General features: G+C 42.6%; 1 protein-coding gene and 1 long non-coding RNA gene across 11 annotated transcripts; one reads left to right on the plus strand and one right to left on the minus strand.

The window, feature by feature from the left end:
- Positions 1-40: 40 nt before the first annotated feature.
- On the minus strand, positions 41-17,498 carry LOC142938109 (F-actin-uncapping protein LRRC16A-like). 10 transcript variants are annotated; one of them, XR_012949497.1, is made up of 8 exons: positions 17,284-17,498; positions 10,046-10,296; positions 9,288-9,428; positions 7,792-7,858; positions 7,313-7,539; positions 7,120-7,229; positions 6,668-6,960; positions 6,427-6,565 (listed from the first exon to the last, which is right to left on the minus strand). XR_012949497.1 is itself a non-coding variant. In XM_076081332.1 (6 exons), the coding sequence occupies exons 2-6, from the start codon at positions 6,484-6,486 to the stop codon at positions 2,480-2,482; spliced, it is 801 nt and encodes a 266-aa protein (XP_075937447.1). In that variant the 5' UTR covers positions 6,487-6,565; positions 6,668-6,809; the 3' UTR covers positions 41-2,479. The 10 variants fall into 10 exon arrangements, 2 of the variants coding, with proteins under 2 accessions (XP_075937447.1, XP_075937446.1); XR_012949503.1 differs by lacking the exon at positions 17,284-17,498 and adding an exon at positions 10,576-12,668; XR_012949502.1 differs by lacking the exon at positions 17,284-17,498 and adding an exon at positions 11,247-12,667 and having other exon boundaries at positions 10,046-10,639.
- LOC142938115 (uncharacterized) lies at positions 16,789-21,816 on the plus strand. Its single transcript, XR_012949531.1, has 3 exons — positions 16,789-18,930; positions 21,365-21,451; positions 21,553-21,816. It is a non-coding gene; the product is annotated as an uncharacterized LOC142938115 (long non-coding RNA).
- The last annotated feature ends 3,398 nt before the right edge of the window (positions 21,817-25,214 follow it).

Here is a 25,214-nt window from a genome sequence, read left to right on the forward strand (position 1 = left end):
AGATATAATGATATATATCATTGATATAATGAAGCATTAGTTGGATCTCACATTCAGGTATTTATTCAACAGAAATGAGACAGATTATCATGTTTATGACGTGCGACAAGTGTTTCTGTCATCCCTTTGTATGACTGCAAAGTTGATTGGATAAGGGTTTAAACAATATGCTTTGACAATATAGCATTCTATCCTTTCAATTTGGGTTATTTCCCTTGACTGACGTGAGGCGTCCATGTTTGTTTGTTTTTTAAGGAAAACTTTCAGAACAATTTTTCAGAGTTATTATTACAACTTGGATGTCGATGGTATTTGTAAGTTAACTGGTAATTATAGTAACCCCAATATGAGATGAATGCAGTATAATTTAATGCAAAGGCTAAATGTCTGTCCCAACCGCTTTTTCTAATATTAGTGAAACTGCATGTTTATAATTCAAAGCAAAAAATCCAACGCTAAGGGTACAATCTGTAGAGGTATTAGTTGACACACAATCTGAATTTTTTTAACCGTAACCAATTAATCAGATGAATGATTTTGAACATGATTTTAGAATCTGTATGCTGACTGTGTAGCAGTGTGAAAAGGGCATTTCTCGCTGTTAAAAGACAAAGATGAGGCCTGAGACCAATGTGTGTCGTCGTCGTCGTTGTTGTTGTGTAGCGTTCAGGTCCTGAAAACGCTACATACAGACTAGCCTACAGGTCCCTGTGGTCAAAATCCAGCTACCCTCTGTGCACTTTTCCTTCAGGCACTGTTTTCTCAATCGTTTTCTAACAAATGCCAACTCCTTATCATTTAAAGTTCAAAACTTGTCTTTGGACAGAATAAATTGAAAGTGAACTGAATTTGAAATCCCTGAAGGTCAAGTCTGAAGTGTTTGAAGGCTGGAGTTCCCTCAGTGTGCCGCTTTCACACAAAGATAAGACAAAATAGCTTCTGAAATTGAAAGCAAATGTCAGTGGTTTCCATGTTACCTTCAAGCAGATTATTATACACAACATTACATACATAACATTATAACATCCTGTTTTTGAGTAAGCTTTCATTGGACCATCGGCACACCAGGTAGTGCTACCAGAAGTGAGGAATTAATCTGTCTTTAAGAGCAATTCAGAGTATGTGTGACAGAGTTTAGCAATGATCTATATTCTCATTTGTTTTGACAAGTTCCAGCTAGACATAATGCTGTTTTCTTTTTCTTTACCATAAAGCACCACAGACATGTTTATGATGGGCCTCTGTATTGCTCTTTAATGACAGACACATACTCCTTTCCCCCACAAACAGCAGAAAAAAGACATCCGCAGTTTAAAGGTATCATGATACAGTAAATGTTTTTTTTTTTTTTTCTCACAGTGTCTAAACACAGAACAGTGTTAGTTAACAGTGCTGAAGCCGTATGGATTGGTGATCAGTGATGTTATAGTGCACCACAGTCCTCTCAAAGCAACACTTCATATGGTTACTCCAACTCTCCCACACAGAGACAAACAAGAGTTCAGACGGGATGTTTGATGTAGTCTCCTCTAAGGGACTTGTGGTTTTGCTGTTAGATAAGCTACATCAAATGTGTATTTCTGATTTATGGTGGGCTGAGATTCTCAGCTGAACCTGTATTTTCCTGAAAAAAAAAAAGATGAATTGCATAATGGATTCAGTCACCTCTGAAGTCCGGAGAAAAGTAACTTGCACATACTGATAATAGCATATAGAAAAATCTATACAAATATATAGAAGGAAACGAATGCCATTGGGTCCTGGTCTGGTTGTATGTTTGAGATCAAGTACAGTACAGTGATCCTGATATTATTGTTACATGTGTTTGGTCCCTGGGAGAAGAGCTATTAGACAAGGAAAGAGAATTTTTTTTTAATGTCCACTCATATTTTCACAGTCTCTCTCTCTCTCTCTGTCTTTTGCACAAAAAGTCTGCTGGTTCCTGGAAGCATCTTTTTTTTTTGTGGTTTACAAACGTCATTCAAGATTCAGTAGTCATTGGCTGAAGATGCTTGAAAACTTCAGGAACCGTTTCCTCAAACCCTGAAAAGGTTATTTTTTGAGAGACATGAGATTTTCACCTGACGGCAGAGAGTAGGAATGAAAAAAGGAGAAAAGGCCGTCTGTGAGGAGGAAGCTCTTAGGAGACTTAGCACAGTTTGGTTTACTAGGTGACAAGTTGTGACTAAAAAAAGATTACAGAGGATATTACCCCAAGTGTTAATATCATTAGTTTTATCTTGTCATAGACAACCAAACTTGAATTTGAAACGGTGTATTGCATGACACTACAGCAGGTCTTCCTGCAAACCAAAGAGGATTTGTACTTTGCGGTCAGACAAAACCTACAGGTACAACCGCTAATATAAATGAAAACATATCAATTAATGATTATTGATTATAGTCCTCCTTTAGTTGCTTTTCTAAAAGGAAAACATGTGAGACTTGTCAACAGGTTTTTGCTGTGAATTTCTCTTACTCATATTAAAATAAAGTCTTTGTCTGCCTCCTCCCCAGAGTCTGAGGACTTTTTGCCCGCTGCCTTGTCCTTGTCTGGGTTTGGAGATTGGTCCTTGGTCTTGAAGGAGCCATGATCCTCAGAGTTGGTACGGAGACGGCTGGGTCGCTGAACAGAGTCCGACACAAACCCCGCCCTCACTAAAAAACAAGAGAGGGAGAAGATGAAAATGACAGCAAGTGTTGACAATGCTTAGAATAAGGGGAAGATAGGGGAAGAGAAAAGAAAGGTGAGGAAGAGAGGGAAATTGTTGAAACTACACATTTTGTTTAAATATATCTGATATTACGTATACTGCTACAGTTTCTTCATCAGAGGGTGACGACCGCATCGTACGTTGTTGTACGTTACAAGAGGTAGTGGAGCAGTCTTCTGTGCATGTGTAGAACGCAGGCATCGAGCACAGACAGAACAACTACGCATACGCAGCTCTTAGTGTCCGTTTTGGAGGATAACCGAGGCTTTACAGCAATAAGTGATGTAAAGCGCAACAATTCACCCTTATCTTTGCGAGCAATCTGCTGCCAAAAACGTCTTAGTAAATGTGCAAAGGAGTGCACGATTACAACTGTAGCAGAAACAATGGATTCTTAGATATACAGCACAAGTTGTAAACCTTTATTAAGGATATACAGATTGTTATCCCTTCGATTGACTGATAATCGTTTAAGAATATTTCCCTACTCTCTGCCCAAAGCATGCTGGGATAGAGTACTTAAAAGGGATTCTGCTCCACACTGCCACTTCACTATTCTTGATCGTCTTCTTCAACATGCAAAAGGAACTAAACATTCCCTTGTGTATACCGCCACCTAATGGCTCTCGATTGACTCTGTAATGATCTGCATCTGACGCATATGGTCATATATGTACAGTGCTTTCAGACAAGGGAGGACAATGTGCAAGTCTTTTTTTTTTTAAACGTTTCTTATAAAGCCCTGAATGCTTTCATGTCCTACATTTATTGTTCCAGCATCATTAAATCTCTAATAAGTAGGAGCAAAGGTTTTTTTCTGGTTAAAAAATGTGTTGTTGTCCAAGAATCCATCTGATGGCGCAGATGTTTTGACATTGCACTTTCTGCACTGAGCAAACAGAAACTACATCCTCTAGCTTTTAAGTCTCTGGAATTATTCAATATGCATATGGTTAAAACGCTGATTTTATTAAAGTTCTATTGATGATACAAAAAAAACAAAAAACTAAGCAGCCAGTGCTTTCAAAAGAAGTTGTCCTTTGCTTAAGAGCAGGAATTAAGCTCATCAACATGAATCAGATGTGTGTGCCTCTGACAGGGCCCAGAGGGCGTCACTGATAACGTTGAGTAAAGAAAATGAAGGGAGGAAGAGCAGAGAGAAGAAAGGGAGACCAAAGGAGAGGACATAATGTATAAAAACATCAGAGGGAAAGGAGCATAGACAGTCATAAATCACCAAGTTGCCGGGCTGCCTGTTACATAATACTGCTGTCACAACCTGACAGTGACATCAAACATCTATCAGTCTGTCTAGGCCCTAGATAATTCCTCTAGATTCAAGGGGAAATCTGCTCTGGCCAAAGGACAGGTTTCAGGTGAAGGAGAAAAAAAAAAGATACTCAGAGATTTTGACAGACAGATTTTGTGACCCACCATCCTGAGTGGTTTTGTTCGTAGAGCCTCCTGACTGCAGACTGTTCTGGCCCTCTTTGTCTTTCTCTGACACCGTCCTCTTCAGCGTTGGAGGAAGAACTGTGGCTTTAGGAGACACGCCACCACTGTTTGGGGAATCTGAGCTCTCATCTGTCAGGAAAAACATATTATCAGCTTATAACAAATATGGTCTCATCCGTCAAACAATCTGACAGGAAGATTAACAACTGAACCACTGCAGCAACAATCCTCTCAGTAATGTGGACATAAACAGTGTGGTAATCAGATCCAATGCTTGTACCTATGCTCCTGCTGGTGCTGCTGGTCCTTGGCTTATGTGGGATGGAGGGTCGGGCAGCCAGGGCAGGCTTCGCTCCCTGTGGCACCGGTGGTTTGGGACTTACTGGCCCCCCAGGAGAACTCGAGGAGGACGTAGCCCTGAGACGAGAGGCCTTGTCAGGCTTCGTCTCGCCACGAGGAGGTGCCTTGTCAGGCTTCGTCTCGCCACGAGGAGGGGTCTTCTCTGGAGAACCAGTCGGAGGATCTGATTTATTAATTGAGCCACTGGGAGAGCGGCTTTCTGAGACGATGGGCTGGGGCTTGGCTGCTGGCACATGCATAAAAATAAATTAAAATCATGCACACAATGATTTTCATGTACCATATGGGTATGAAACCAGACACTAAAACAGGAACGTGATCCACTAATAATCCACTAAAACCAGCTGCAGGTCTGCTTGAGTCACTAACTGTTGAGTTAAAAGTTTTGTTTTCTTCCTATGTTTATCTCAACAGAAAAAAACTCTCACCTGTTGCATTGCTGTCAGGTCTGTCGGGGCTGGAAGACTAGAGGAGACACAAGGACAAAATATTGTATTACGATATTCACGAGTGTAGAACGTTCTTGTTTTGATTCAGTGCAGTGGTGAAGTGATTATACAAACTGAACAGGCAAGTGTCAGCAAGACATCTTAAAGTCTCTTGAAGGTCTTTAGTATCATCAGATTATCTTTACTCTGCAATAATGCCCCCCCCCCCCAAAAAATCCCTTGCATTAAAAAAAGCCCTCTCCTTCTCAAAGTCCTGGGCTGAATTTCAGTCCCAGTAGTGACCATCTTTTTGAGTCTGGTATATTTTACACTTTGCAGTCAGTTTTATATACAGTATATTTGGAGTTTCAAGCTTTTATTGTTGACTGTACGTGTAAAGCAAAGCAACATTCAAACAGGAGGTGGCGCCTTTGTGTTAGAAAATGCCCACACACCCAAGCTCTGTATTAAGTAGTCTCCTGAATAGGTCTCTCCATTACACCTGTATACACACACACACACACACACACACACACACACACACACACACACACACACACACACACACACACACACACACACACACACACACACACACACACACACACACACACACACACACACACACACACACACACACACACACTTTTCTCGCTTGTCTTCAGCACTGAACACTTAGAGCACTTTGTCCCCAAAACTAAAATATTTAAAGAAGCATCCCTCTATATCTCACTGCCATACCACTTTACTTTTGAAGTTTATCTTTTACTGTCATGTTATTTTGACATTCATTTTACAGAATTGGCTTAAAATAGACTATTTCATTTTTTTATTATTAAATAAATAAATGGAGCATTACTAAAACATCCCTTTTTTTCTACAGGTGGAAGGCTTAACTTGAGTTCAAAGATAATCACTTTTGAATCTCTTGCAAAACTGAGCTTGAATTCTTTCATTAACTTAATTTGATCATATTACAGTAGGGTTTCTCCTTTTTATTGCAGTTTATTAGTGTCACTCTCTTTCTTGTTGACTTTCTTTTGTGCCGTGTTTGTTTTTGCGATGGTTTGCAAAAGTGAAAGGAAGAGCACCACTATCATCTCTTCCATGTTGAAGACAGCTCCAAAAGAAGCAGGTAATTCAACCTTGAGTTGAGTTTTTTTATCAACTACATTTTGCAACTACAACCTCACTTTGTAACTGCCTTGCAAGTTACGACCCAAAACAGATGTTGCAGGATAAGGATATTCTGTGTTTGATTATGGGGGGCATATTCATCTTGTCCTATGAAATTAAAATCAGGCACAAGACATTTGCCACATGGTGGCGTCTCCCATCAGTACCTTACTTTTCCCTTATTCTTGTATCTTTTGCTTTTTGAAATCACACCGCCTCACCTTGTGTGCTCTCCTCTCCTGCTTGGCCTTCATCTCTGCGAGGAGGCCGCTGCCCATCATTTGCAACCCTTGGTACCGCCGGCCTCCCTGAGGGCTGCCCCTGCCGTCCGAACACTCCCAGGGCTCGTCCATGGAGTCTGGCGTCCTCAGCTCCTCCGAGCGGTCTGAGCTGCTGCTGTAGTCTGTGTGCTGGGAGCGGCTGGAGGCGTCTCTGCAGGAGGGACAGGAATTATTAGGGTATCAGGGGCCGACTGGTACATTCAGAGGTACTGTGAAATCTGTTGTTCTATAACAAGAAAATATTCATCTGTACCTGGACTTTGGCTCAGGTGCTGGCCTTTGGTGAAGAGGGCTCCTCAGGGATGGAAGCCGCCGTCGAGGCTACAGTGGCTGAGGATGTACCTGAAGCTGGATTGGTCGCCTGGTTTTTCTCTGACTTACCCGAAACTGGGGGGGGGGGGGGGGGGGGGGGGGGTCGTCTGATTTTTTTCTGATTTGTCCAATTTATCTGCTTTTTCGGATTTGGTGGAACGTTTGATGAGGTTGAGGAATCCTCCTTTACTCTTCTTCTTCTCTCCATCATGAGATTCTGAACTCTTGGAACGTCTGAGAGGAGACAGAACGAGAGACAAAAAAGTATTAAATAATTAATACATAATAGTAAAATATAAATATTAGAAGCAAGTATAGTTGAATACATCTATACTGGAATACATATTCAGACAGTCCTTCATGACAAAACTCTAAATGAAGCATGATCCTCACTTGGAGTCCATCCTGGTGACTTTTGTGGAGAAGAACTCGTCCACACCCTCGTCCACCCTTCCCATTAGGCCGTTCTGCTCCCCATCCTGAGATGGAGCACTGTTGATTTGCTGAAAGAGGAAGTTGAAGGATCTGGTACCATGTCTGGAAATGAACTTTAAAAATCCATACAAAGCAGCTGAGCTTTACTCACAGGTATTTTGCTGGAGTGCTTTTTCTTGTTCCTTCGTGGTCGCAGTTTGGTGAAGTGCTGCAGCTTTTTTTCCTCCTCGGACGGCAGCTCCACCATCCCTCCTGGCGGTCGGTGCTCCAGTTTTGGCAGGACCTGAGATGGAGTAGGTGGAGTTTGAGATGAAGTTGATGCTTCGTCCACATGGATAGGGACGTCTTCCAGGGCCTTGTCCAGGTCAAACGCCATCTCTGTGGATTAGACGGTCATTAGAAGGTTCATTGTAGATACACATTGAATATTCAAGAGTACTTCCTTCCACGTGTCATCAGGTAGCACAAGATTGAGGAATTATTTGAAAGACCAAAGGCAGAATGATTAAAACCAGCCACCCTGATCCATCCGCTTTTTATATTATCAAGCAGAAAGATAATGTACTATTTGATTCTAATACAGCTAAATGTCACGACATATAAATAAAAAAAATATAATATACTGCTTACCAAAGGCACGAGACACTGGCCGAAGCATTCTGCTGTGGATGCTCTTCCTCTTGGATTTTGGAGTCATCTGAAAGAGGCGCACAGAATCAAATAAAATTTCTGGTAATTGTTAACAAATTGTCCAAGTCATTTCTATCACTCAAGACCAGTAGAGCTTTTAGTACTGTCAAACATCATGAAATTGATCAGCTAACTCTGTGGCTATTTGGGATTCTGTCCACATCTTATTTTAACTACACTAGATTTCATAGTTTGTACTAAGACCAGACATCATCATGTAATTATTAACAAATTATAGAGTTACTTATTATGTTTTTTTAGACGGTACTTATTATGATGTTGCATATTATATTGTGCTGTGATCCACATTTACAAGGTGGTGATGACGCACATAGTGCATTGAGTGGAGAGAAGCAGTGCAATGTGGCTGGATGCATAACAAAAAAGTTAATTTTCAAATATCAGTATTCAACTATGTTAAATAATTTGGAGAGTGAGTGAGGAAGTAATAGATAAATGCGTCCTACGATACTCGTAGTGTAGCTTTTCTACACCATCTTTAAAATACATCACCAGGATTAAATATTAAAATACGTGAGGCTCTTTGTGTTGTAGCACAGAGAAATGTGAAGCAAGCCGGCGCAGCAACGACAGACAGAAAAGGAAAAGAGCAGCGTGAGCAGAAAGTGAATTGAAAAGAGAGTTTAGAGGGACAGTCGAGAATTACTTACACTGGTGCAGCACAAAATCTCCATGGAGCAAAGGTGGAAAGAGAAGGAAGAACAGAGGAAAAGAAGATTGAAGAGGAAGAAAGACAACACATAGTAAAGCCTAGTGAAGACAAAAGAAAGATAGCTGGTGTTCTTGTAAAAGTAGAGGTGAATAGGACAGAGAGGGATATAAGATGAAAAGAGGGGCAAGACACCAGAGAAACAGACAGGACCAGAGACCGAAGAACATGCAGCTTCCTGTTGACTGCAGCCTGCATTTACTGTACATCCCAACTCACACACATTATTACATCAACACAAAAATCAACAAAACAAACGTGGTGAAAAGCAACCGTTCCAAGGGTTGACTACATTTGAAAGAGTGGTAGGTGATGAGGAAACAATAAGACTCAGGTACGTCTCCACACACACACATATCTGCCCTCATAGAGTACAAATGAACCAACCTGAAATGCCAACTATAAAAGCAAAACAGGTTTTTAGCATTTTGCAAAAAGTTCTGTTCTGATATTTACTGAACATCGAGACAATTCTTTAAATTAATAGTAAATTCTATCCTCAATTGTCTTTGGCAAATGTAGAGTAGCCAAGGTCTATTTTTTTCCAGTAGAGGGTGGTATTAGGTTGTAGTTTGCGTCATACAACTAAATCGAACATTTAATTAATAAATGTAATTTGAGTCGCATGAAAAACACGAGGTGCCTAGATAATAATACATGAAATAAATCACGGACAGTTAAAACACACGGTTCCACCCACGCCTACCATGCATGTCTCTAGATCCTCCAGCCTCTCAGCCTCCAGTATCTCGGTCGATGCTCTTTTAGGAATCTTTTCCTCCGGGACGTCCAGATCCACAGACTCCTGCTGCACCAAGGGGCGACCTCGCCGCACCAGGTGGTCTGCCTGGTAGGAGGAGAGGAAACCGGGAGCAGAGGTGAAGATGTGGATATAATTGGCAAGAATGGTAACGGAGAGATAAGGAGAGGTAAGATGGAATGTGAGGAATTGACAGAAATGGAGGATAAAAAACAGATATAAATGAGTTTCAGAGAGATTTACATATGTTACAGCAATTTAGAGGGCAAGTTATCAGCCATTGTTAATGAATCAATGAGCCAGTTGAGAGCTTTGTTGACTTTAATCTTACCAGAGTAAGTTGTGAAGTGGAAAGAGCCTCCAGAATCTCACGTGGTTGACACCCACTGGTCTCAAACCACATCCCAAATAATGTCATTTTGTATCCCTTTTAAACAGCATGTTGGGAACCTGTTAAAACTGTGTTTGCTCTAAAAACACATTTCACATGATGACATCCGTCACTATAATCACATGTTTTAAAGAAATGGACTTACGTTTATGGTTTTAATATTGCTTCAGCACCCCCTGCTGGTTTAAATTAGTAAATTATGTGATTGTGGCATTATAAATATCTGAGAAAAATTGCTGACATCAGGTATTACTTTTATTGTCCTTGCCCCGAATTTTTATCATTCAAATCTTACTGGAAAAATGTATTTTACCACTTTGATTGTTTCACGGATGTCAAGGTCAGCACAGTCCTTAATATCTATTATGGCTTCTTCTGGGGATCCACCAAAGAGCACATGCAGGATAGCTGGGCTGAGTCCTCCAAGGCATGGCCCATTATGGAGGAATGAATGACCAAGCATTCGGCCAGCAGCAACAAAGAAGTCACTCTCCAAAAGGTAATGCCAAGTGGAGGGAATCAGATGATCTTGTTCCCCCTCAAAAAGAAGAGTTCCTCCTGGTACTTCAATTAAAAGAGAAAAGTGAAAGAACATTGATAGTGCAGAATGTAAAGGACATAGACATTCAAACTTTCATACAGAATTAGTAAGGAAATATCAATCAGCCACTGAATACTTTGGGTGATCCTGTAGAAACCTACAGGGCCACAGCAGCTGCGTCACATTTGTTTGTTTTTTTAAGGTTTTAGGTATTTTCTACAAACCAAACACAGAGCCTGATAGCTGACAACCAGCCGTCAGCCAAAGTGAATATTCACTTAAAAGTCATCTCAAAACCATACTGAAGTTTGGACATGATGCTTGCAAAGAAATGGCGAGTCACGTCATCACCAATTGCTGGATCTCCTGAAAAAGCAAAATACACAGTACAGACATCAGTTAAATGAATAGATGATCATTTTTTACCTTTAGTTTTGCGTGTGTAACCAATTTACCCTCGAGTGTGCATGTCAAGGGGCAAGCCCACTCAACATTAGCCATCTTATAAAAAGAAAGGACTGTCCTCTGCACTGTCTCCAAGATCCATGGTAAGATATAATGATTTTCTAGTTGCATGCTGGCTTAAAATGTCTTCTTTGAATCTCTTTGCTGCTTCACTGGGATTTGAAAGAATTTTCCAATCTAAAAATAGTTTTTAAATTATTCCAATTAATACTGGATGAGTTGATATGTAGAGAGCAACAATTTATTGGAATAAATGATGTAACACACCATTTGGCGACTTCGTGTTGTTCCAGAGATTTTGAGCAACTCAAATCCTCCCCCTTGTCTGAGTTTTGGATATGCCTCTAAAATAAATTCTCTAAAGTCATCTGGATCAGTACGACTACCTGAAAATAGAAGATAATAATACAAACAATCGATCTAACTTGAAATATAATAACGTTTAATGTTTTTGAAAGGTAACTTGATTCAAGAAAAATACGTCTGTCCATCATGATGCCTGACTTACCTCGGAATGCAAGACGTTTTTCCCCTAGTCCTGCAGCAGCAAGTCCATCTCTGGCTTATCGGTTTGTCCTCAATACAACAGAAAGAGTGAGTGTACGAATGAAGTCGTGCAGGCGCAGCAACAGTTCGCCTCCTTCTCCCTCTAATGCAGGGGTCACCAACCTTTTTGAAACTGAGAGCTACTTCAAGGGTACTGAGTAGTACTGAGTAGTACGAAGGGCTACCCGCGTTCAAACCTCTAGTCTGGGCCTTTTCGGTCGGATTGTGTTGCCTCGCCTCTACCCCCGCCACCCCTGAGTTGTTGCCCCGCGGCCTGTTCCGAGGATTTACGGACCTGACGACGGGGTGCGCTCGCAGCTCGCGTCTGGCACCAACGGGATGCGCCCGCCATTCAGAACCTGAAAACCTAGTGTGGTCCGCCAGCCTCGTCCCGGCTGTCCGCCGTGCGCCTCCGGGTACCCAACTCTTAACTCTCTGCAAGCGTTTTTGATTAAAAAAAGAACAACAACTACAATTTTAGACGGAGCTCCATAATGACTAGTGCTATTTTTAGAACATGTCTTGCGGGCGACTCACTTGGTCCCTGCGGGCGACAGGGTGCCCGCGGGCACCGTGTTGGCTACCTCTGCTCTAATGTATGGACCAGACGGTCTAGAAACCTCGGCTAGAATCAAGTGAAGAGGATAAGCTATAATCAGAGAATAAGGACGTTGCAGAAGACGCATGTTGGCTAACGATATCATCGCACAATTTACAGGAATGCGATCTGACGCACAGCATGAATAAATAAATCACTCATCACCGGCGATAGTAATTTAGTCTACACAAGGGATTTAGCATGGAAAACATCCCGCAGCGGGTCTGCCAGCGGCCGCCCGGTCTCCGAATGGCCACAGCTGGCGCATAGAATGACTCAAGATTCTCAAGATGAAAGGCAAAACAGACTCTAGAACGGCATGACGTCACAAAGAGATGAAAGGCACAATCATTTGTCCAGATCAAAGGCAAAGAAACTATAAAGCCTACCTACCCCAGACTTTGTCCACAGTTATTGAGAACTTTCAAGACACACAGTACAGCTATTTATTCCTTCCTTATTTGAATAAATAAATATGAATCCGGCACAAATTAATCAATTTAGGGAGCGTCAAATGTTGAATCAGCAGGTCCGAATTAATAACCTTGAGCAGCAGCTAAAGGTAGCTAAGGATGACAATGATGTTAAGTCGGCCCAAATCAATGACCTTGCGCAGCAGCTAAAGGTAGCTAAGGATGACAATGATGTTAAGTCGGCCCAAATCAATGACCTTGCGCAGCAGCTAAAGGTAGCTAAGGATGACAATGATGTTAAGTCGGCCCAAATCAATGACCTTGCGCAGCAGCTAAAAAGAGCTAAGCAGGGAGCTAAGGATGACAATCATGTCAAGTCGGCCAAAATCAATGACCTTGAGCAGCAGCTAAAGAGAGCTAAGCAGGGAGCTAAGGATGACAATGATGTCAAGTCGGCCAAAATCAATGACCTTGAGCAGCAGCTAAAGAGAGCTAAGCAGGGAGCTAAGGATGACAATTATGTCAAGTCGGCCAAAATCAATGACCTTCAGCAGCAGCTAAAGAGAGCTAAGCAGGGAGCTAAGGTTGACAATGATGTCAAGTCGGTCAAAATCAATGGCCTTGTGCAGCAGCTAAAGAGGGCTAAGCAGGGAGCTAAGGATGACAATGATGTCAAGTCGGCCAAAATCAATGACCTTGAGCAGCAGCTAAAGAGAGCTAAGGTTGACAATGATGTCAAGTCGGCCAAAATCAATGGCCTTGAGCAGCAGCTAAAGAGAGCTAAGGTTGACAATGATGTCGAGTCGGTCAAAATCAATGGCCTTGTGCAGCAGCTAAAGACAGCTAAGCAGGGAGCTGAGGATGACAATGATGTCAAGTCGGCCCAAATCAATGAGCTTGTGCAGCAGCTAAAGAGAGCTAAGGTTGACAATGATGTCAAGTCGGCCCAAATCAATGAGCTTGTGCAGCAGCTAAAGAGAGCTCAGCAGGGAGCTAGGCTTGACAATAATGTCAAGTCGGCCCAAATGAATAAACGTGGGCAGTTTCTAAAGTGGTCTAAACATGACAATGATGTCAAGTCGGCCCAAATCAATGGCCTTGAACCGGAGCTAAAGGGAGCTAAGGATGACAATGATGTCAAGTCGGCCCAAATCAATGACCTTGAACAGGAGCTAAAGTGGTCTAAGCGTGACAATGATGTCAAGTCGGCCAAAATCAATGTCCTTGAGCAGGAGCTAAAGGTGGGTAGGCATGACAATAGTGTCAAGTCGGCCCAAATCTATGGCCTTTCGCAGCAGCTAAATACAGCTAGGCAGGAAGCTGATGACAATGATGTCAAGTCGGCCAAAATCAATGACCTTGAGCAGCAGCTAAAGAGAGCTCAGCAGGGAGCTAAGGATGACAATGATGTTAAGTCGGCCCAAATTAATAACCTTGAGCAGGAGCTAAAGTGAGCTAAGCAGGGAGCTAAGGATGACAATGATGTTAAGTCGGCCCAAATTAATAACCTTGAGCAGGAGCTAAAGTGGTCTAAGCATGACAATGATGTCAAGTCTGAAGAGAGCCTCTTGCCGGCTCCAGCTGCTGAGACTCGGACCACACAGTGGTTTCGCTGTGCCAAAGGTATACTGAAAGCAGGATTGTTTGTTGGCATCGCTGTCGTTGGAGTGGGAATAGTGAGCACTTTAATGGGTCAGACTGGAGTGTGCAACCTGTCAAGGCCCATATGATGATTAGCACAAAGATAACATGTTGTGAGTGTGATGCCCACCAATGTGTTGTCACATTGTTATGCATTTTGTTTTCATGCACAGCCAATATGTTATAAAGTGAGCACACTTGTTTATTCCAGCAATAGTTTTATAAGTGACTGACCTAGTGGGAACAATGATGTTGCCACTAAAGCCACTAGAAGACACTGTACTCCAGAGAAAGCTAGCACGACGTGAAGAGCGAAGCAGGATGTGAAATCCTTCTTTTCAAGTGACCAAGCGTTCAGGAGAGAACTGCAAGGCTAATAATGTTTAGCATTTTAAGACCATCCTACAGTTATAGATTCTGTTATCCTTCAAGTTCGAGACTTTCTATCCATCTTTAACTTTTTATCTCATAACTTTCTGTCTCATAACTTTGACTTTCTATCTGATAATTTCGACTTTCTATCTCATAACGTTGTACCTCCCCTAGGCCACTGCATAGCCTGGGGTAGCTTGACTTTAGGGTCGCCATGTCTATGCTGTCAACACGAATGAGTAAGGGCCACTATGGCTGGCAACAATGGCATGCGCAGGTTTTTGACCACATAGACCTTTGCCATGGTTTGCTTGGCTCCTATCCTCAGCAGCAGTCTAGTGAACCCCAACACATCTAGAGGAATCCGTCCTGGACCAAGTAAAGGCTTCTCTGCCTTCTGGAGCACAGTCTGCTGTGCATTGGAAAGAATGCTCTTAAAACAGACTGTTTTAAAACAGTGACATCCGCTCCGGTGTCAAGTTTGAAAGTGAAAGTTTTGTCCTTAACGTCTATATCAACAGTCCATGGATCAGCATCAGATGTCACAGAGCTGAGAAAGAAACTCTCCTCCTCTTCCTCAAGACCAAGCACGGCTTTACCAGCAAGGCACACACGCTGGTAGTGACCTTTTATTCCCACAGGAACGGCACTCTGCATCCTTAGCAGGGCACTCGTTTTCAGGGTGGGGCATACCACCACATCTGTAACACTGGGAGCTCTTTGGACTTGTACTCTGAGAGCTGTGTGGCTTTGCGACATTACTTTTGAATTTGCCGAATTTAGGCTTTTCCTTTAGCTGTCTGCCTATTATCTGATATAATCAATGTGTTGTAATTTCATTGAATGTGTTGTAATTCTGTTATGACATCTATTGCACTTATGTCCATCATGGGAGAGGGATCCCTCCTCTGTTGCTCTCCCACAGGCCTCTTCCTTTTTTTACCCCGTTAAAGGTTTTTTTTGGGAGAGTTTTTCCTGTTCCGATGTGAGGGTTCCGGGACAAGAGGATGTCAAATGTGTACATATTGTAAAGCCCTCTGAGGCAAATTTGTAATTTGTGATTTTGGGCTATACAACAATTAATTGAATTGAATTGAATATCCATCTGTTTTCTCCAATTACAGGCTCTACCAACAACCATCACTGCTGCTGCCTCCACCTGCAGATCCTCGCAGACACCTGCCGCCTGAACCTTCACCTGCAGCCATCAACCTCGGCCTCCACCTGAAGACGCTACCAGATGACTCTAGCTCCACCTGAAGCCTCCTCCATCAACCTGCACTGCTGCCTCCTCTCCTATTGCCATGTGAAGACCATAGAGGAACAGCAAGGACCAGAGACACACTCGTAAATATCACCTCTCAGATAACAAACAGAAACATAGCTGTGTCATAATAACATGTCTGGGCTGAAGAAGTAAAGCTGCCTTTCTGTTTACATCCTTCTTCTCCTCACAGCTATTTCCACACATTGACTGACTGTGATGCTGAACTTCATGGACCAGAGAGCGCTCTTCTTCCTCCTCAACTCAAGGTAGAGTTGATCAGCCAGATGTTCAGCAGTGTGAGATATTTGGTAGTGTCTCAGTGTGCAGCTGTGCTTCTTCAGCTCATCTGATTTTTTTTAATGGAGGGTTGGTGATGCGTGTTATTTCAATACAACACATGTTCTTTGTGGTTTCCTCCAGACCCTGTTGGACTTCACATCCAGATCCACAAGGAGCTGATAGAGAGCCGATGAGGACGATCCCTTCTACCAGAGCTGTGTACCAGAGATGCTTTGTCCTCCTCCACATCCTGCACATTCGCCACCGACTCCTGCTGCTCCTCTCCCAAACTGAGAGCGCCCCTCCCTGTCTCAGTTCCACCACCGCCAGATTAGTGGAAGTCTGAAAGATGCAGAGACGGCCAGTTAGCTCGCTCTGTTACTGTGCACGTGTAAACCTTTTCACTGTTGCTCAATAAATGTCCATCATTCTCTGCAGTCATCAGATCAGTCGTTTGTGTCCACAAGAGTTAACATAAACAGACACGTTCATATTAGAGATCATAGTCAGTTTTTTTTATGTTTTTACTTCAGTTTACCAGCAGATATTTTTACTTTATTTTTACTTTCTGATAAATGAGTTGATACAAATTATTTATTGGTTAAAAATGCTTACGTTTATCACTGTAAAATAATAAATGTCTTTCATATATGAAATTCATGTCTTTAATGCTTTATAAGCACAATCATAACACATTATAATGTATGTGCCGTCTTACCACCTAATAACCTCAGGATGGCGCCACAGCTACGGTTATTTGTTTCTAGGTGTGTAACATCACGTATTCGTATTAAACCGTTCGGTACGAGGCTTATAAACCGAACAATAATACTAGTGCATTTGGAAAATGCAGAAGTAAATATAAAGATTTCGGTGGAGACACCGGTCTGTCTGTCTGTTTAGTTTCCGGGTCAGCGCCTGACCCCGGAAGCAAAACAAAACACAGCTGAGGCACGTATGTTCTGCGAGGCTATGCTAAACTAGCTTAGTAAGGAAAACAACACGCACAAACTCACGCCACATTCTCCCCGCAGCGTTTAGGCAGCTGTTCCCAACTGATTCAAACAGGGCTAAGCAATCGCCACACAATCCCCATTTCTCCAGACCATCATTCTTGTTTGTAAAAGAAAACAGCCCAAACAGATTCAATTGTCCGGACCCTAAACCCACGCAGGACGGTATGCTTCGTAATTAACGGACAATGCATATGGTCAAAATCTATGTAATTACCACAATGACAAGAGCGAACTCACAAGAACCAGTCACATATATTTACAACAAAACGTGACAAAACAATCCAGCAACGCTCACACTAAAGAGCAAGGGCCATTCAAATATTATTTACATCAGGGAACACTATCCATAAACGACACGATAGGCAAAATTAACACACTGCAGATGTAAAGAAAACAAAAGCAGTTTCACTTACCAAACGCTGTTCTATTTGTCCAGACAATCGTGGTCCTCCAGAAATCGGATGAGAAGAGCAGCAATGTCATCGGCTCTCTTGTTGCCGGGTAACATAAAGCCTTATAACAAGGCGTACTATAGGATCATCTCATCACTGGTAATCAAGGCATCACATGTATCACCTGCATTAACGTGTCACCTTTTTTTCTGGCTGGTTTCAGTGAAGTTTCTTCATGTGTGAGTCCACAAAGATTTGAGACTTGAGATAAATCCTCATATGTTAAGTTCAACTTTTACTATTTAGTTTGGATACAACTTGTTGTATTTCTTATTTCAATCACAAGATGGTGCCATCATATTTAAAGCACACACAGGTGACAAGCAGGTGATACATGGTTTGATCACCAGTGATGTGATTATATTATAGGATGCCTTGTTATGTGTGAACATGTTTTTGGAAATGTATAAAAAGTTGTTTGTAACTTAGACTTCTTCCTTCTGACTTCGTAAAAACCACTCCTCCTCTGTGTGTGTGTGTGTGTGTGTGTGTGTGTGTGTGTGTGAGAGAGAGGAAGAGAGAGACTGTACTGTAGCATTGTATTTGCAATCTGGTGGCTGTATTGTTGCAGTGCAAGTCAAAAGTTGCAAAGAAAGACAATACAGAGATTTTAAAGCCTGTCAAATTATTTTAATCAATATTAATATTTGCACAAATAAATGTCCAACACCAGCAGAATGACTTAGTGGATCTTATTGATCCATGACAAAATGGAACAAATAACCTATCAACACTGACAATGAGCAAACATGTCATTTGTTTGTGTGTTTTATTTTTCCAGCTCAGGGAAAATGTTCCATTGTTTTGCATAATTTCCTTTTTTTGAATAATGATGAAAGTAGCATTGAATTGATTACATGTAATAACAAATTAATACATACAAAGAATTAATTTCTACATTTATGAACACAATGTACAAGAAGAAAAACAACAAAGGATCAAGACATCACCGGCCACTGTTTTTTATTCCAAATAAGTTAAAAACAAACCCCTAGTATAGTAGTGTACTTAGTACCAAAACAACGTTTTGCTGAGTTCACATAGGCGTGTGTATGTGTCACAGTGTGTATATTACATGTGCGTATATTACACATTCATATCTACACACGTACACTCCTACATGTATGAAAGCACATATATACATACAGTACAACTCACAGCCACATCATGCAGTCTCACACATGTAGACTCAGGAGTCAAGACTCAGTGTTACTGGTTATCTTCACTTTCTCCACTCCGTGCACCAACAGTCTTCCACACAACTTGACAGAAACACAGCCAGCTGCTTCTGAAATACGAAACAGAAAACAAAAACAGAGAGAGGAGGTGCCCATATGATTTCCTTTCATCAGGACATGGCAAAAAAAAAAGTCCAACACACAGTCACATGTGTGATTTTATGGAATGCTTTTTCTTGTTCCGTCGTGTTTGCAGTTTGGTAAAGTGCTGCAGCTTTTTTTCCTCCTCGGACGGCAGCTCCACCATCCCTCCTGGCGGTCGGTGCTCCAGTTATGGCAGGACCTGAGATGGAGTTGATGCGTCCTCCACATGGATAGGGACGTCTTCCAGGTCAAACTCCATCTCTGTGGATTAGATGGTCATTAGAAGGTTCATTGTAGATACACATTGAATATTCAAGAGTACTTCCTTCCACGTGTCATCAGGTAGCATCAAGATTGAGGAATTATTTGAAAGACCAAATACAGAATGATATAAACCAGCCAACCTGATCCATCTGCTTTTTATACTATCAAGCAGAAAGATAATGTACTATTTGATTCTAATACAGCTAAATATCATGCCATATAAACAAAACATATATAACAAACTGCTTACCAAAGGCACGAGACACTGGCCGAAGCATTCTGCTGTGGATGCTCTTCCTCTTGGATTTTGGAGTCATCTGAAAGAGGCGCACAGAATCAAATATGTGTGGTAATTGTTAACAAAATATCAAAACTGTCATTTCTATCACTCAAGACCAGTAGAGCTTTCAGTTTGATAAATCATGTTCTTCAGAAATAAATTATCCTGGGTGAACAAATTAAACCAGCAATACTGTCAAACATCATGAAATTGATCAGCTAACTCTGTGGCTATTTGGGATTCTGTCCACATCTTATTTTAACTACACTAGATTTCATAGTTTGTACTAAGACCAGACATCATCATATTATATTTATAATTATATAATCAAAATGTCTAAATACAATTATTAACAAATTGTAGAGGTAATTATTATGTTTTGTAGACGGTATACTTATTATGTTGAAACACATGTTGCATATTATATTGTTCTGTGATCCAAATTTACAAGGTGGTGATGACACACACTGCTCTTTAGCAGCGTGTCAGTGGTGTCTTGTATGTAGGAGGGCAAAGCGTTCACCAGCTTCCTCATGTGTGACTCCACAAGGCCTACTGTCTCTAAAAAGAGTAACATTTAAAAACAGGGTGATGAAAATAATCTGTTGGTGAAGTCATTTACACAAAAACCTACGAATACGCCTTTTATTTTTAACCATATTGTGTTCCCCGATATTTAAGATGTATGACAGTGGTGATGAAGTTATTAATAATTATCAAAACTTCATAAACTGCTTCAGAGTTACATTTCAGATCACCACTTTGTGTTTAAAAGTCATCAGTTTGGCTCTTTGCATGAAGAGGTTCTCGATATGATAACTGAGAGAAAAGCAATAATAATATACTGTAATGAAACTTTAAATAATATGCATACATAATATGTAAATATACAACAATTATGTATAGACGTGACTGTGAAAACAAAATGGACGTGAAGGATTCCATAGTTGCTAGGTTACGTCTCAGCGCTTCATTAATATACCATCATCATATAAACATACACAAAGCCTCAAACGGTCAAGAAAAGTGTCTTCTCAACTTTCACCCAACGATCTGTTGCAAAGTGTCGCTTCTACTGACAACTTGGTACATCCTGACAAGAACTAGACTCAGAGAGACTGACGGAAGAGATACGTCTGACTTCCATCATGGAAAATGTGAGATTTAAACACTTTCAGAGGTTTTTATGTGTTTTAGCGTCGAGACGTTTAGCTAAGCTAACGTTTTAAGCTAGCTAGCTAGCTAAACTAGCTTAAAAGATAACTTTTAAGCTAGCTAAACGTTAGCCAAGCTAACGTTTTAAGCTAGCTAAACTTCAGTCGGCTCTGCCATGAACTCTCCCCCACTGAAACAAAAAAATTGAAATGTACATTATCATTAATATGATTCATATTATCATTATAAACATTGTAGGAGATGCTGGTTTTTACTGTAATGAGGTACACTGTTTGGCTAATGGATCAGGTAGACTACAGTACTGTAGTCTACCTGATCCATTAGCCTCAGTTCGACTCAGTTCATCTAACTAGTCATTATAAATACATTAAAATCACTGACTTACTATAATATTTTATCATATTATTATATGTCTTTTATCAAATAATTCTTTTCACAAATTCATATCAACCAGCTCCAAGCTAACACATTGATGTTGGATGTGTAAATATAGCCATTTAAAAGTAGGCTCTCAACTATAAAGTACTTGAACTTTTATATTTTATAATGTAAATATTATCTGATAATTATATTTTCCTACAGTATGGAAATACTATATGTATAAGGTTATATATAAGGAGGGTCCTGCTTTGTTATCTGACCTTGAGGAGGCTTTAACTCCTTCACTCTTCCAGTTCTTATGAGAACATGCTGCATATTCCTGTAATCATGTTTTTAATGAGGCTACCCGCAAATCTGAAACCAGCTAAAATAAAGCACAGAAAACCCGTCCACACTGTGTCAGAGTGTGAGGATCAGGGGTCAATAGGGGGAGCAGCTCATTGTAGCCCTGGGGCCTCCTGCTAACTTAATGTGGCCTCCATGAACTCTTTCAAGGGTTGAATGGACTGATAGGCTCGTTATGTTTGTGACAATAAATGTTATTATTCACTTTATTTAATGCCAGATGTTTCTTTGACTGTACTAGTGAAGCCTCATTCTAACATGTGTGTCGTTGCAGTGTGATGTTCCCGTCCACCTGCAGGACAACCAGAGAGGAAGGAGAGTCTCCGCACGCAGACAGTGTCCATGCTGCAGGGACGACCAGGTGACACATTTAGATCCTCATATTCAAATAGTTCAGTGTGAACCCTCCAGAGAGTATTAGACAGGTTTTAGTTTGACATCCTCTCATGTGCTGCTCACCAGGTGATGCCTTTGACCCGCAAGCGCCAGCGCTCTGCTGCTACTGGAGACCGACCCCAGAAGAGGAGGAGAAGCTCCGTGGCCCGTCCTTCTCAACCTGCTAAGACTCCAGAGGTGTTGAACCGGGTCCCCTCTCCCTGCACCACAGCTCTTGACTCTCCTGTCTCTGTGTGTTTTCTTCCAAAGCCTCGGGACTCCATCCGGCCTGCAGACCTGCCGGTTGCCTCCAGTGTGGCCCCCGGCCCCCGGCCCTCCTCGACTCCACTGCACGACGACGGCCCTCTGATCCACAAGCGCTCTGAGGAAGAGTACCAGCTACTCTACCACCAAGTTGTGGACGATATGCTGAGGTGTGTTGTGTCAAAAATCGATCTGATGATTATCACATTTTCCGATCACTTTACTTTTTCACTCAATTTATTCCATGTATCAAATTTTGAATCTCTTGTCTCGTTATGATTTAATCTCTGTGTCTTCCTCTCGTCACAGGTTCAAGAACGGCCATCTGCATCCGCACAGCTTACAACTGGGACGTCTCATCAAGCAGAAGCTCTGGGAGAGACTGGACCGTCCCACGTTGACAGAGACAGCTGACAAGGACGGACAGGTGCATGTGGACGTCTCATACGGGGTCGGGGTTTATCCTCCTCTTTATTTTCTGGACACTTCGGAAGAACCCATGAGCTAAAATAATGATCAAATATGATCAGACCTGTAAATATTATTGTAGTAAATGTTTAAATATAATAGTTTAGGTTAAGTTTAGGTTAAGTTTAGTTATGTTATGTTATGTTATGTTATGTTAAGTTTAAGTAATCTTCTTCACAGCTGAAGAATCCTCTTTTTGTTTGAGTCGGTAAATGCAGTCTTTGTCCACAATCTTTTTATTCAGCTTCAGCCTCAACAGTTCCTGAAATCATCTTCTAGAAAACAAACAGCCTCTGACAACCAGCTAAAGCACCTTCCTCCACCCTCAACCTACAACCTCCACCATCAGCCTAAAAACAAACCATCCATCTTAACCTGCTGCCTCTGAAACAACTAACCCACCTCCACCTACAGCCTCTGCCAGCAACCTGCAGGTGCCGCCTCCACCTGCAGATTCTGGCAGACAGCTTAAGTCACGCCTCCACCTACAGCCTCTCTCAGTAACCTGTAGGTGCCGCCTCCACCTGCAGCTTACTGGCAGACAGCTTAAGTCATGCCTCCACCTACAGCCTCTGCCAGCAACATGCAGGTGCTGCCTCCACCTGCAGATTCTGGCAGACAGCTTAAGTCACGCCTCCACCTACAGCCTCTCTCAGTAACCTGTAGGTGCCGCCTCCACCTGCAGGTTACTGGCAGACAGCTTAGGTCAAGCCTCCACCTACAGCCTCTGCCGGCAACCTGCAGGTGCCGCCTCCACCTGCAGGTTACTGGCAGACAGCTTAAGTCATGCATCCACCTACAGCCTCTGCCAGCAACCTGCAGGTACCACCTCCACCTGCAGATTCTGGCAGACAGTTTAGATCACGCCTCCACCTACAGCCTCTGCCAGCAACCTGCAGGTGCCGCCTCCACCTGCAGATTCTGGCAGACAGCTTAAGTCACGCCTCCACCTACAGCCTCTCTCAGTAACCTGCAGGTGCCGCCTCCACCTGCAGATTCTGGCAGACAGCTTAGGTCACGCCTCCACCTATCGCCTCTGCCGGCAACCTGCAGGTGCCGCCTCCACCTGCAGATTCTGGCAGACAGTTTAGGTCACGCCTCCACCTACAGCCTCTCTCAGTAACCTGCAGGTGCCTCCTCCACCTGCAGGTTACTGGCAGACAGCTTAAGTCATGCCTCCACCTACAGCCTCTGCCAGCAACATGCAGGTGCTGCCTCCACCTGCAGATTCTGGCAGACAGTTTAGATCACGCCTCCACCTACAGCCTCTGCCAGCAACCTGCAGGTGCCGCCTCCACCTGCAGATTCTGGCAGACAGCTTAAGTCACGCCTCCACTTACAGCCTCTCTCAGTAACCTGCAGGTGCCGCCTCCACCTGCAGATTCTGGCAGACAGCTTAGGTCACGCCTCCACCTATCGCCTCTGCCGGCAACCTGCAGGTGCCGCCTCCACCTGCAGATTCTGGCAGACAGTTTAGGTCACGCCTCCACCTACAGCCTCTCTCAGTAACCTGCAGGTGCCGCCTCCACCTGCAGGTTACTGGCAGACAGCTTAAGTCATGCCTCCACCTACAGCCTCTGCCAGCAACATGCAGGTGCTGCCTCCACCTGCAGATTCTGGCACACAGCTTAGGTCAAGCCTCCACCTACAGCCTCTGCCAGCAACCTGCAGGTGGAGGCGGCACCTGCAGGTTACTGGCAGACAGCTTAGGTCACGCCTCCACCTACAGCCTCTCTCAGTAACCTGCAGGTGGAGGTGGCACCTGCAGGTTACTGGCAGACAGTTTAGGTCAAACCTCTACCTACAGCCTCTGCCTGCAACTTCTGCCAGCAACCTGCAGGTGCCGCCTCCACCTACGTATTCTGGCAGACAGCTTAGGTCAAGCCTCCACCTACGGCCTCTGCCAGCAACCTGCAGGTGCAGCTGCAGCTGCAGGTGCAACCTCCACCTGACAGCTGCCATCTTAATATCCACCTACAGGCTCTACCAACAACCATTACCGCTGCCTCCACCTGCAGATCCTCGCAGACACCCGCCATCTGAACCTTCACCTGCAGCCATCAACCTCGGCCTCCACCTGATGACTCTAGCTCCACCTGAAGCCTCCCCCATCAACCTGCACCGCTGCCTCCTCTCCTATCGCCATGTGAAGACCATAGAGGAACAGCAGGGACCGATGAGGACGATCCCTTCTACCAGAGCTGTGTACCAGAGATGCTCCATCCTCTTCCACATCCTGCACATCCTGCACATTCGCCACCGACTCCTGCTGCTCCTCTCCCAAACTGAGAGCGCCCCTCCCTGTCTCAATTCCACCACCGCCAGATTAGTGGAAGTCTGAAGGATGCAGAGACGGCCATTTAGCTCGCTCTGTTACTGTGCACGTGTAAACCTTTTCACTGTTGCTCAATAAATGTCCATCATTCTCTGCAGTCATCAGATCAGTCGTTTGTGTCCACAAGAGTTAACATAAAACAGACACGTTCATATTAGAGATCATAGTCAGTTTTTTATGTTTTTTACTTCAGTTTACCAGCAAATATATTTACTTACTTTTTACTTTCTGATAAATGAGTTGATACAAATTATTAATTGGTTAAAAATGCTTACGTTTATCACTGTAAAATAATAAATCATCATATCTTATGAAAGTCATGTCTTCAATGCTTTGTAAGCACAATCATAACCATAATCATAATTATAATATACCTATAAAGCCTTATAACAAAGCGTCCTATGGGATAATCTCATCACTGTTAATCAAGGCATCACATGTATCACCTGCATTAACTTGTCACCTTTTTTTTCTGGCTGGTTTCAGTAAAGATTCTGAATCTTTCTCTGGTCTTGTAAGAACAATCAGTCTGTCGAGGAGGAAACTCGTTTGTTTGGAACTTGTTTTTGTTTTTAAGATCCACTGATTTTATATCAAAGTCTCTTGCAGTTCTTCACAATCTGTAGTTGTCTTGATGGAAGACTTTCTTTCAGTGGTCTTGGATTAAAACTGCTTGCAGTCA

Source organism: Anarhichas minor, unplaced genomic scaffold (assembly GCF_050575085.1).
Source record: "Anarhichas minor isolate MPS153535 unplaced genomic scaffold, ASM5057508v1 ptg000080l, whole genome shotgun sequence".
In the NCBI taxonomy this organism is placed as follows: Eukaryota; Metazoa; Chordata; class Actinopteri; order Perciformes; family Anarhichadidae; genus Anarhichas; species Anarhichas minor.